This window comes from Bubalus bubalis, chromosome 16 (genome assembly GCF_019923935.1).
Source record: "Bubalus bubalis isolate 160015118507 breed Murrah chromosome 16, NDDB_SH_1, whole genome shotgun sequence".
NCBI lineage: Eukaryota > Metazoa > Chordata > Mammalia > Artiodactyla > Bovidae > Bubalus > Bubalus bubalis.
The window spans coordinates 41851866-41865657 of record NC_059172.1 but is presented as its reverse complement, the minus strand read 5'-3'; the positions used below and the strand labels follow the sequence as shown (position 1 = coordinate 41865657).

The window sequence follows — 13792 nt, the reverse complement described above, 5'->3', positions numbered from 1 at the left end:
AAAACATACTCATATATACTCCCCCCAACTTTGTGATTGAGTGCTTATTGCCCCACATCATTGGTAACATGGATTATATTTTATTGATCTTTTTAATTTGCAAATCAGATTTGCAAATCTGATAAGTAAAAATGATGGTCATTTGAACTTGTTTTTCTTTGATTATTAGTAAAACTGAGTATGCTGTCATATGTCTATGGCCATTTTGATTTCCTCTTCTGAGAATATCCATTTTCTTTAGCTATCTTTCCATTGAAGTTTTTGTTTTTCCAACATAATTTTTAAAAAATAAAATTTAAGGCCCCAAGTTTTATCAAAGAACATAGTCACGTCTGATCAAACATTTTCTTTCTTATAATAATTTTATATAGTAAAGTCTCATTATTTAAGGACTTTGAGGACAGCCCGTTCTGCAAGTGATCTTTGTACCATCTGTGATCAATTTTAGCAAGATGGCAAAAAAAAAAATAGGGATTATATTCTCCAAGGAACAAATTCCTCAAGCTTGTAGTAATTCATAAAGTCCTTTGTATCTAAAGAAAAATTAATAATGACTTGGATTTCTCTTTTTCTTTCATAGCTATTTATCCTTTCATAAAGGATACATTATTTAAGAAATATACTTGCTAAAGTATAAATTTTTGTATTTTATTATTTTGAAACTTGTCGAAATTTTAAAAAGACAACCTAGACAACTGGCAAACTGGGAAGTATTCTAGTGCCTGGGTCCTAGAGAAACTAGAAAAGTTTAATTCAAGTTTTAATAGTAGCAGCTTTCTTCTGCAGCAGTTGGGAAAAATTAATTCAAATAGAATTTATTGAGATCCCACTCTGTGCCACAATAAGAACTTGGGATGAAGCAATAAGAATATAATGGGTGAAAACTGTGCTTTTATGAAGCTCACATTCTAATGGAGAGAGATGGGTAATCAAAAAGTAAAGGAAAGGATAGTTTCAGAAATTATAAGTGCTATTGAACTAATAGAACAGAAAGTGTCAGAGGGGAGGAGAGATTTCTGCTCTTTACAGGGTATTCAAGGAAGGCTGCCAGAGCAGATTGCGTTTGAGCTGAGACCTAAGTGAGAAGGAAGAACTGAGCATGCAAACCCAATGGAAGCAGGGGGTGCGTGAACAGAGGAGCCAGCAGCACGTGCAAAGGGCCTGAGGCAGAGAGAAGCCAGGTATTTTCTTCTTAATTTTTTCAAAACAGAAATTACTTGGAATTGAGCAGGTGGAAAATTTCTGTTTTAAATCAAGGAAAATGTAAGTGGTACATATAGACCAATATTAAACTAATATTTATCACCTAGACTTGATAGGAAATTCATTTAATTAAAAAAGTTTAAAAAACATAATTTAGTAAAACGTTGACATCTATTGAACACTTAACGCATTCAGCCCTTTGTTAAGCACCTTACCTGTGTGCGTGTTTAGTCCCTTCAATCACGTCTGACTTTTTGCGACCCTGTGGACTCTAACTGACTTCTCTGTCCGTGGGATTCTTCAGGCAAGAATACTGTAGGATACCAAGAATGGGTTGTCATGCCCTCCTCCAGGGGATCTTCCTGACCCAGGGATTGAACCTGAGTCTCTTATGTCTCCTACGTTGGCAGGTGGATTCTTTGCCACTAGTGCCACGTGGGAAGCCCTAAGCACCTTACACGACTCTTCTAATTTAGCCCTTGTCACAAGTCTATTCTGCATCATACCATTTGTATAGATAGGGAAAGAAAGGCATGAGAAGATAAGCAGTTTTCTCAATGTCATGCAGCAAGCAAGTGGCAGAGCCAGGATTCAAATTCGGGTCTGACTCAAGAGCCCATGTTCCTAACTCTCAGTTTGAATACTCTCAGCTCTCCTGGGTACTGCGTATGCCCTGTGATTATCCTACTCATACCTAACTCATATGGAGACTCCTCTGTGGGCCAGCTTTGTGGTGGGTGCTGAGGAGGACTGAATAAGTAAGATAGCATCCCTCAAGTTGTAACCCTCCCAGGGAAGAGTCAGAGAAGCCTTCCCCAAAGAGGGAAAGCCTCAGTGAGCTTTAAAGGGAGCACAAAGGGAGCACAGATGATGCATAAATGGGTAGAGGAACAGCCTTGGGGAGTGAGGACCAGCAAGATGTGCACAGGGGATCTTTGGCATTTCAGTATTACTATCCCTGGAGTGGAAGGTAGGATGTGGTGGGCAGCAAGGCTAGTGGGAAAAACATGGCCAAATCATGAGAGATCTTGAATATGTTTATCTGTAGGTGACAGGTATCATTAGAGGCTTTAATCAGGGAGCATAAAGTCATATTTATATTCTAGAAAGAGCCCTCCAACTGAATTGAGGGTCAGGACTAGAGGCAGAAAAACCTATTTGGGAGCTTCTGAATGCTTTGCATAAGAGATATTGAGAACATGAAAGCACTAGATGGAATAGAAAAGCAACAGTGGATTAGAGAAATATTTAGGAGGAGACGTGAACAGCATTTGGTGATAAATTGGATTGGGACTGAGACGAGGAAAGGGTTGGGGTGAGCTCAGAGGTTTCTGACTTGGCCTCTGATCCTGCATTTTCTTCCCATACGTCCCCCATCTCACCCAGCCCTGTTTCATATGCAGGAGGCACGGACAAAAAGCCTGTGGGTTGGTTGAATGGTAAGATGAATGTGATCACTGGGGAAGAAATAATCAAAAGATTTATAGGAAAAGCAGAAAAAAAAATGGGCTCTTGAGAGGGCATGAGAAAGAATGAAAACTCATATACGGAAAAGGAGACTGAAGGGTGAGTTTGAGTTGAAGACACTGAAAAGTGCAGGTTGGCAAGTCGAGGAGGCTTTTGAGGCAGGGAGTGAAGCAGTCAGAGAAGTACTTTAGGAAGGTGAATCTGTTGGTAATAACAGAGCTGGGGCCAGGAGGAACGGCCAGCAAGGGAGTGCACTGGAAGGTTATTGCAGTAATCTAGATATGAGATGGTGACAAGCAAAGGACACTAGTGCCATAGGGATAAAAAATCAGGGACAGACAAAAGGGACCCAGGTATACGATGCTGCAGCAGGGAGAAGAGAAGTCTGGGATTATGTGGTTTGAAGCCTTGGTGACTGGGAGTGTAGAGATGCTGTTTATAAAGAGGGTAAAGTCAGAGGGGTAGGAAGCCTTGGACAGGGGAAGGGAAGAGAAGCATTCCCCTTGGGAAAGTAGAATTTGAGTTGCAACAAGACTCCTAGGCAGAAATGTCCACAGGCAGGTGGGAGTCTAGGAAAAGACGTTACTGCTCCATGTATAGACTGACCCTCCCACCCTGCGTCTGTCCACACTGCTCTGACTTGCCTCCTGTTAAAAGCGATGAACAGCCCATGCTCCTTCCTAAGGCCCACTCTTCCCCTGGGGCTCCAGGGCCCATTCCCTCTCACCATCTCAAGAGCAATGTTCCTGCTCTTGTCCCCACCAACCCTGCATCTCAGAATTCTCCTTTTCTACTGGATCATTTCCAACAGCACACAAACCTACTCCTGTCTTAAAACCCGCACAAACCCTCCTTTGACTTCTTTTGCTTCTCTCCAGATCCTGCCTCCTTTCTTTGACCCCCTGTCAAGCAAAACTCCTTGAAAGACTTGTCTAAATTCCCTGTCTTTGCTTCCTCATCAACCATTTTCTCCTCCACCCTAACCAACCTGGTTTTCATTCCCAACGTCTCCAGGGAAACTGCTTTTCCCAAGGTTTCTAACAGCTTCCATGTTACCAAATCCAGGTTGCCAGCTGTCACCCAGAGTCTGCTGACCCCTCCCTCCTCCCGGAAACTCTTCTCATGGGTTCACACACCACACACCTCTGGTTCTCTTCCTGCTTCACCGGCTGCTCCCTTTTCATTTCCCATGCTGGGGGTCCCCTAATTTTTTTATCTCTAGACATCAGGGATCCCAGGGCTCAGTCCTCCGTGCCCATCCCTTATTTTTTTTTTTTTTTACTCTCTTCGATGACCTCATTCAGTGCTTCGATAGCTTTAAATACCACCATATGCTGGTGACTCCCAAACTGCCCTCTACAACTCTAACCGCTGAACTTACCTGTCCTAGAGGTGCCGAATGTTTTATCACACATGCACACACACACACAGAGTGAAATATTTTTGAATTTATGAATTTTTACTTATTTTAAAATTATAAACTTATACTATTGCCTAATATATTGTATGCATCATTTAAAAAAAAAGAGATACAGATTAAATAAACAAAATTTTAAATAGCTGGCTAGCCTCTGAAGGCACCATGCTGACAACTCAGCAAGGTTTATTGTTAACAGTAGTGGCTGTAAATCACTTTTTTCAAATAGTCTTTTGTTCGTTGCTAGTGTTTTGGCTCATTCTTGTCAGAGCTGATTAAATCCTCACTGTTCCTATCTTGGGATATGGTTTGACAAGAGCTGGTACCAGGAGAATAAGCTGTGTCAGTTCTGCGCTTCCCTGGGGCTCACCTGCGCCTGCATCCCTGGTCCTGCATCATGGTCCAGGATTTCTACAAGAATTGTTGGAAGCTGCTTTCTACTTCGTGATGGTTTGTTTGTTTGAGACCAGATAATATAATCAGGAAACCTGTTCAAAGAGGCCTAATTGAAGTTCTTCTCGAGACAAGGAAAAGAAGTGAGTCAGTTGGTACCTCCCCACTCTCAGGTCTCTTTCTTGGGGACTTTGTGTCTTCACATGTGTGTCTGACTTGTGGAGATGTGGACCGACTGAGGGGCCAATCTCTCTTCTCTTTTGAACAGAAAAACTTAAAAAAAAAAATATATATATATATATATTTCAGTTTTATTGAGATATAATAGATATGCAGCAAAGTATAAGTTTAAAGTGCACAGCATAATGATTTGACTTACGTGCATCATGAGATGATTACCACAGTAAGTTTAGTGAACATCCATCAGATCAAATAGTTACAGCACTGAAGAAATATGAAAACAAAAGTTTCCCCTTGTGATGAGAACTCTTAGGGTTTACTCTCTTAACAACTATCGTGTATAGCATACAGCAGTGTCAGTTATATTTATCATGTTGTACATTATATTCCTAGTACTTATCTTATAACTGGAAGTTATTAAGTACTTATTGACTTATAAGTTATTAAGTACTTAAGTACTTATTGACCACCTTTATCCAATTTCCCCATCTCCTACCCTGATCTCTTTTTCTGTGAGTTTGTTTGTTTGTTTTTGAATTATAGCTGACCTATAGCACTATGTTAGTTCCTGGTACATAGTGATTTGATATTTCTATATATTTCAAAATGATTACTGTGGTAAGTCTGGTTTAGATACTAAACCAATGAACCTTTCTTTATTTTTTAGATAAAATTTAATATGCATAGATGTGAAAATACTTTGTAAACTGCTGAGATGTAGTATTCTAGCTTGGAGGCCACCAGCATGACAAATGCCTTCTCAATACCAATACTTGCATGGCCTCAAAGTTTCTTAAACTCAACATGTCTAAACAAAACCTTTTCTTCTCCTCCCTCGCTCCACACCAAAACCCCCTTCACCCTCATCTCTTTAACTAGCTTCCCTGTTGCTCAGTTGCTCTAGTTGAAAGCCTCAGTTTTCTTGACCTCTCTTATTCGGTCATGCTCCTTATTGAATCCGTTAGCAAATCCTGTCAGATCCGCCTTTTTACCTGAGTCTAACTAGTTTTCTCTTCCTCTGTTTTTACTACTCTGTTCCAAACCACCACCATCTCCTGCCCAGTCTATTGCAATGGGCTCTGAATTGTTCACATTACCCTTGCCTGCCTTCCATCTGTTATCCGCACGGCAGCCAGAAGATCTTTTAGAAACGTAAGTCAGATCATGTCCCTGCCCCATTCAAAACCTTCAGCACAATTTGAGTAAGGGCTAATTTCCTTACCGAGACCTTCAAGAATCTATGTAATCTGCCCCTTGCTTGCTTTTAGAGTTCGTCTCCTATCACCCAGCACGTTTCACTATGCTCCTGCTGCGCTGGCTCTTTTGCTATCAGACAAGACCATTGCAAGACTGCTTCCCTCATTTCACTCTGATCTCTGCTCACAGAGGCCTTTCTGAGCTATTCTTATAAAATAGCGTTCATGCAGACCACTAGTCTTTGCCTTACTCTCTTCCCTGTTTGAATTTTCTTCGTTGCACTTACCTCTCGTTAGCATTCTACTATATATTTATTTGTTTGCTCATTTATTGCCCATATTCTCCACTAGAGCAAGAGCCCCTTTAGGGCAGGGCCATGTCTGTCTTCTCTGCTGTATCTCCAGCTCCTAGACAGTACTGGTGCTAAGTACTTAATTGAATAAATGAGTAGATGAATCTTCACAAGAACAACAGATGACGTCCCGAGGATAGTCACCAACACTAAGAAAAAAGGGGGCCGGGGTAAATCTTTGGGGAAATAATTACAATAAGGGCAAAAGAGACATTTTAAATGCAGTGAAATCAGTCCCATTAACCAGGCATGAAGAAAACGTAGCATACCCTGGGATGTCAACAAGGAAGGCATCAAGTTGGGCTCCTCTCTCCGCCTCAACTATGAGAAAGTTTTCAAATAGGAGACCTGAGAACACACCAAAACCTGGACAGACGCGACAAGTCAACCTCTTGGCCCAAGAGGGTGCTATCTCCTGTCACTCTGAAACACTCATTTAAAAGGTGTTCAAGTCGGGATCCCTAGGCCACAGCACTGCCTCGGGTGCCATTGCCTCTGAGCCGGGACAAAGCAGCAGCTCCAAGAGACCCTGGGAATTCGTGTGGGCCGCCTGAGGCTCTCCAGAAGGTAGGGCGTGATCCTTAAGAAAACAGTCAAATGCTGGGGAGTGACCTCTTTTATTAGGTTCACCATCTTAACCGCAGAGAGACCATAGTGTTTGTCCATAGCCTGAAATACTCAAAGGCCATGGTGTTGAAAAGAGGGCCAGCCTTCAGGTCTCTTTGTCACCATTAATCCTGGTCCCCACTGGTCTCTCCCTTTTGCATCAGAAAAGCTTTCTTTTTTTCTGTTTTTTGAAGAGGAGGAGAAAACAGCTGTGTGGGATTTGAGAACGGGATTTTAATGGTCACTGAAGACACACAAAAGCTTTGCCATGATCGTGAAGTGTTCTGGGGGCAATTGGCTCCTTTGTCTGGGGCAGCAAAACAAGCCGGCTGCTCAAGGAGAAAAGAGATGCAACTGGAACTGGGATGGAGGTCTCTTGAGGCCAGATCTTCAGCACATTTGCAAAGAGCTGTTTTCGGGCATCTTGCTTTTTAGTGTTTGGCTCATTTTTACCTTGAGAAAGAAACAAATTAATCTGGAAGGTTGTTGGCATGGATTATTTTTGTGGGTCTGTAGGTATTTCTCTCTGGAAGGAAAATAGAAACTGTGAGTGACGAGTTTGTTAATGTGGAGCAGGCCTTTCACTCTGAGAAAAAAGAACCAGTGCTTTCTTTTTGGGCGGGGGTGGTGGGGGGGTGGCGGCCTGAGGGGCATTTCTCAGTTCTTTGCTCACTTGAAAAATTGTAGCAGATGTGGGTTATTGTGAGGCTTCCCAAAATGTAACCTTGGGGAAAAAAAAGGTTTTGGAGGGGGGCAGTCAGTAGTTTTAAGGAGGAGTGGACATCCAGAACAGCAGGAGTCCATTCAGTTACTCTTTACAGTAGAAACCAGGTCATTTTTATCCACTCACAGAGGGGGTCTTTTTCTGACAGAGGAACTGTGATGGAACAGACCAAGCTGATCTGACTCCAAGTTATGATTGGTGGGGCTGTTGGAATCATTGTTGTCCATATGGGCACTGTCCCTTTAGGTGAATGGGTGTTACAAAAACAGCCTTTCCCACAATGGACATGGCTTGGGCTAGAGGAGCCCCAGACAGCCTTGGTTTTATTTACTTCTTCCAGTCTTCATGACAGTTGGCTTGATAGAGTCATGAAGGGGTTAGCTCTCATTTGCTGTCTGTTGTAGGCACTGGAATAGTCAGGTGGGACCCAGGATAAAAATCCATGAATTCCTAGTACATAATTCAGCCCTGCTTTTCATGGGAGATGAGCTGCAACAGAGTAATTATGGAAACCATTATCCAGTAGGCCTACATTTAGAGACTAAGTCTGGAATCACAGGCTCTGTCTGCCACAGTTCCGTGCATCGTATCCACTATAATGTCCTTTGCCAAGAAAGGAAGAGTTTAGTTCACTTATAATTTTTCTAAAAATATCATAAAATTAAATTAAAAAGTGTGAATATTATAAAAGAACATCCAAATAAACAATATAAAAAAGTATTAAGATTTAGATTTTAGTGTAGACTTTCTTGATTGATATCTTTTCATTGTAAAAGTAATATTTAAAGTGGCATTTTTCAGCTTACTGTGATTTTTTTTAGTCTCATTTTTGTTTTCTTTAGATTATGAAGTAAATAATGAAAAGATTTTTATTACTGGTAATAGAGAAAAAGTACATATGCAAATTGCACTTGTAGGGTAGGATGAAAACCAATATTACCCCTTACACACATTCAAGGGCTATAATAACTAATTTTATTGTGTGATATTTTGTTTTGTAGTTCTGGGCAACTTAGATATAAAAGAAAATGTGTTTATTCTGGTCAAACTCCCCATATGCCCCATAAAGAATCCTTGCAAAGTCTAGAATTGTGATTCAGTTGGCACTTTTGTTCAATGATCGTTTTCCTCTTTAAACTCAAAGCTCTTGATCTCATTGTAGGTGTATTTCACAGATTAGTTGTGGAACCTTGGCAAAAGTATTTAATGTCTCTAAGTCTCTGTGAAATGAAGCTAATCATAGCACCTTGCTCCTTTGGGTTGTTTCCAGGACTAAGTGAGATAATGTATGTAAAGCTTATTGCACAGTTGCCATGCCCATCTCCAGAGGATCTTCCTGACCCAGGGATCAAACCCGTGTCTCCTACATCTTGTGCATTGGCAGCTGGATTCTTTACTACTAGCGCCACATGAGAAGCTCCAATAGATCACAAGTAGTCAACAAATGTTAGCCATCAGAAAGCCTGTTTGATGGTTCTGATGATGTTGTTTAAGTATTATACTAGGGAACCCACTTCAGTGTATTTACTTTATGTTCATATCCTAAATGGAGAAGGCGATGGCAACCGGCTCTAGTACTCTTGCCTGGAAAATCCCATGGGCAGAGGAGCCTGGTAGGCTGCAGTCCATGGGGTTGCTAAGAGTTGGACACCACTGAGCAACTTCCCTTTCACTTTTCACTTTCATGCATTGGAGAAGGAAATGGCAACCCACTCCAGTGTTCTTGCCTGGAGAATCCCAGGGACGGGGGAGCCTGGTGGGCTGCCGTCTATGGGGTCGCACAGAGTCAGACATGACTGAAGTGACTTAGCAGCAGCAGCATCATATCCTAAAATAAGATATAAGATGTTTGTTGTTTAACAACACCAAAAAATATGATCAGAAGCATTAACTTCCTTGTAGTTTATTCTTTCAGGAGATGCTTACTAGGATTTGCTGTTTGTAATGTATTATTACAAACATGAAGCATCCTATTTTGCACTGCTCATCTGTAAGACACTTGAAATCATCCTCCCCATAGCCAACAGTCAGTTTAGTTCAGTTGCTCAGTCATGTCTGACTCTTTGCGACCTCATGGACTGCAGCACTCCAGGCTTCCCTGTCCATCACTAACTCCTGGAGTTGCTCAAACTCATGTCCATCGAGTCGGTGATGCCATCCAACCATCTCATCCTGTCATTTCCTTCTCCTCCTGCCCTCAATCTTTCCCAGCATCAGGTCTTTTCCAATGAGTCAGCTCTTCGCATCAGGTGGCCAAACTATTGGAGGAGCCAAACTATTTCAGCTTCAGCATCAGTCCTTCCAATGAATATTCAGGACTGATTTCCTTTAGGATTGACTGGTTGGATCTCCTTGCAGTCCAAGGGACTCTCAAGAGTCTTCTCCAACACCACAGTGCAAAAGCATCGATTCTTCAGCACTCAGCTTTCTTTATGGTCCAACTCTCACATCCATACATGACTACTGGAAAAACTGTAGCTTTGACTAGATGAATCTTTGTTGGTAAAGTAATGTCTCTGCTTTTTAATATGCTGTCTAGGTTGGTCATAGCTTTTCTTCCAAGAAGCAGGCATCTTTTAATTTCATGGCTGCAGTCACCATCTGCGGTGATTTTGGAGCCCAAGAAAATAAAGTACCCACAGCCAACAGAGAGTGAGCATTTCAAAACACAGCTTCTGGTCATATTCCTTGCCTTTCAATGGCTCTTTCAGGATAAAATCCAATCCTTCAGGATAAAATCCAAAGGCCTGACACTCAAGGACTTTTTCAATCTATTTTTCTTCCCCAAACTTTCTTCCTCTCCTTTCCTCCCATATGTCAGACATAAATCTTTACAACCTGCCCCTTTGCCTATCTGGGGAGCTCCTACTCATCCTTCAAGCCCTCTTGAAGATGTGGCCTCTTCTAGGAAGGCTTCTAGAATGCCACCAGCCTGAATTAATAGCACCTGCTGCTGCTGCTAAGTCGCTTCAGTCATGTCCTACTCTGTGCGACCCCAGAGATGACAGCCCACCAGGCTCCCCCATCCCTGGGATTCTCCAGGCAAGAACACTGGAGTGGGTTGCCATTTCCTTCTCCAATGCATGAAAGTGAAAAGTGAAAGTGAAGTCGCTCAGTCACCTACCTGTCTATTATTCCAATACCAATCCTATGTTCAGTGAATGATTTTCACCTTTATACTCCTGACAATCCCATGAAGTAGGGGATGTCATCAAGTGCTTGTGTTCAAAACTATTGAGGACCACTGTGATCCCTGCCCTCAAGGAACTCAAGTTTTAGGGAAAGAGGACCTGTAAACACCCCTAACAGAGGGTGACAGGGATCATGGCAGATGAGTGTGCACAAGGAACCCAGAGATGGCACATGTTCTGTATTCAGGGGGATTGTATAGGAAAGTGTGTGGTCAATGCCAGCAGTTGACCTTCATCCCCAGCACTCATATCATCCTTCCTTGGGCTCTGTCCTCTCACTGACCAGATCATTTCCCCCTTTGGCTAGTCAGTTGCAGGGCTGGGACATATTATGACGGAGCACAGGAACGCTGTATTTTATGTCCAAATGGAACCTTCCAAAATGAGGAAGGGCAAATTACATGCGAACCATGTCCAAGACCAGGAAGTCCTGGGACCCTGAAGACCCCAGAAGCTTGGAATGTGTCTGAATGTGGAGGTAAGAATTCTGTCTGTCCCTTCTTACTCCTCCAGTCTCTGAAATCATTGTTGATACAGAAGGCATAAATAACATCTTAATGCAGAAAATATGTACTACACCATGGAATTCCTACTGGTAGAAACTTTACTGGGCTCATCTTATTTGCTGAATAAATAAATGAAGACCTGATATAATACATTGGCAGAGAAAATGTGTATTTGTTGCAACTGCATGTTTCATCACTGTAAATAAATACCCTCTGAGACCTGAGTGATCAACCAGTGTGGAGGGACTCTCTGAAAATGTCAAAAAATGGAGAAAGTAGCTCTGATTATTTCAAGATTTCATCTCAAAGTCATAGATTATTGATTTTTTTCTTTAAATTGGAGGGTAATTACTTTACAGTGTTGTGTTGGTTTCTGCCATATAACAACGTGAATCAGCCATAAGTATGTATATATCCCCTCCCCCTTGAACTTCCCTCCTACCTCCCACACCATCCTACCCCTCTAAGTCATCACAGGGTACCAAGTTGAGCTCCCTGAGTTATATAGCAACTTCCCACTAGCTGTTTTACATATGGTAATGTTTATGTTTCAATGCTACACTTTCTCCTTGCCCCGCTGATTTTTTTAAAAGTGTCCATCTGGCTATTTTGTTAAAACTCCATGAAGAGTTTTTAATCATCTATAAAATATTAACTTTGGAGCCATACTTACTTGGGTTCTATGGGCTTTTTTTCCTATTTTACTGTAAATGTCTTTATTAAACAGTAGAAGGGCCAGCTGTCCTGACACTCTGTGGGCTCAAATGAATGGTGTGATTTGATCTGGAAATTTTTAGGTGATGTCCAGGGCTGAGTGCACCAGGGTCCTGGCAGCCCTGCCTCTCTTTCTAGTGACCTCTGGGGCCAACTTTAGTTCCCACCTTAATGACTCCAAACTCAACTACAGGACCTTTTCTGATTTAAAAATCAGATCCTCAGACTGACTGTGTGACTTCTAGCATAAACTTTGGCCTGTTATGAAATCCTAGAACCAATGGTAAGATTGATAAGGAGGTACTTTGGGGGCATCTGTTCACACTTGTATGTGATCTCAATAATATACATATTTATAGTAAATAAGAACACTAGTAATAATAATTTATTGAATACTTACCTGTGTCAGGCATCATGCAGGCATTCATGGATAGTTCAGTGAATTACTCATGTGGTTGCTGTATCACTACAAAAATTTTATGAGGTTAAAGTGACTCATTTAAGGTCACACAGCCAAAGAGCAGAGGATTTAGAATCAGAACCCAGGTCTGACAGACTCCAGACTCCTCCCTCATGTGTATTTGTTAAATACTGTTATATCTATAACATGGTTAGAAATAAAACTGTGAAAATTAATAGAGGAGAGAGGATTAGGAATATGAGACAACAGATTTCTTTTTATAGCATCTTGCTAATGACAAGCTACTTCCTAAGTAAATACATGCTTTTAGAAATCCTTTTGTTTATGGCAGTAATTCTTGTCATAAACTAAATAAATAATAAGGTGTTTAATGCTTCCCAGCTGGCGCAGTGGTAAAGAATCCACCTGCCAGTGCAGGAGACGCAGAAGACCTGGGTTCAGTCCCTTGTTTGGGAAGTCGCCTGGAGAAGGAAATGGCAACCCACTCCAGTATTCTTACCTAGAGAATCTCCATGGACAGAGGAGCCTGGCAGGCTACAGTCCATGGGGCTGCAAAGAGTCGGACATGACTGAGCAACCCAGCATGCACACACATACACACACACACACACACACACACACACGTGTTTAAATAAATGCCTCTGGGTCCCTCTGTTACTGTGGATGGGATTGGCTGTATTTAGGAGACTAAATGAGGGAGGCCAGGACTCTTCAATGTAAGGAGATGTAACTTAGTAAATAAAATTGGTAAAAACCGGTGGACCCTTCCATAACCAAGAGTCTTTTTATCCCAGGATGCAATCAGCTGGGTGACTGCAGGCAGAGAACCCTCTCTCTGGGGGCTCCAGCAGTGCGGTGGCTCCCTGGGCCCATGTGCTCCTCAGCCTGCAGCATACATACTCAGGCCTGCTCCATATTTCAGAAGAGTCAACACTTGTCTCCATCTTTGCCCTGTGGGTAAACATCAGGCACCCACATGCCACTTCATCGGAGTCAGCCGAAGGGCAGGACAAGGCTTCTGCTTGCTGAGGTGGGAGCCGAGGTCAGCACAGGCGGACAGGCCTGACCACATCTCTCTGATCTCACTTGCAGAGAGGTGGGGCAGGCTCTCCCCGGGGGCCTTGCTCACCTAGGGTCATTCCTCCCCCAGGTCTGTGCCAACCTGGTGAATACTCTGCAGATGGCTTCACACCCTGCCAGCCCTGTGCCTGGGGCACATTCCAGCCTGAAGCCGGCCGCACTTCCTGCTTTCCCTGTGGAGGGGGCCTCCCCACCAAACACCCTGGAGCCACTTCCTTTCAGGACTGTGAAACCAGAGGTGAGGACTTGGCAGCTTGCCATTTCCCCAAGTGGAATTTTCCTTTTGAGGACCAAGGAGTCTAGTACAGCTCCGATCAAGCCCAGCCCGAGGCACCCTGTGT

At 42.5% G+C, this 13792-nt stretch overlaps 1 protein-coding gene across 7 annotated transcripts in view; it reads left to right on the top strand.

Moving 5' to 3' along the window:
• Positions 1–13792, top strand: part of SCUBE2 (signal peptide, CUB domain and EGF like domain containing 2) — a 68179-nt gene that overhangs the window by 44098 nt on the left and 10289 nt on the right. For all 7 annotated transcript variants that reach the window (XM_025266624.3, XM_025266625.3, XM_006051589.4 and 4 more), the window contains 2 exons: positions 11038–11208; positions 13522–13689. In XM_025266624.3, the coding sequence (XP_025122409.1) occupies positions 11038–11208; positions 13522–13689 (339 nt within the window). The remainder of the gene's footprint in view (positions 1–11037; positions 11209–13521; positions 13690–13792) is intronic.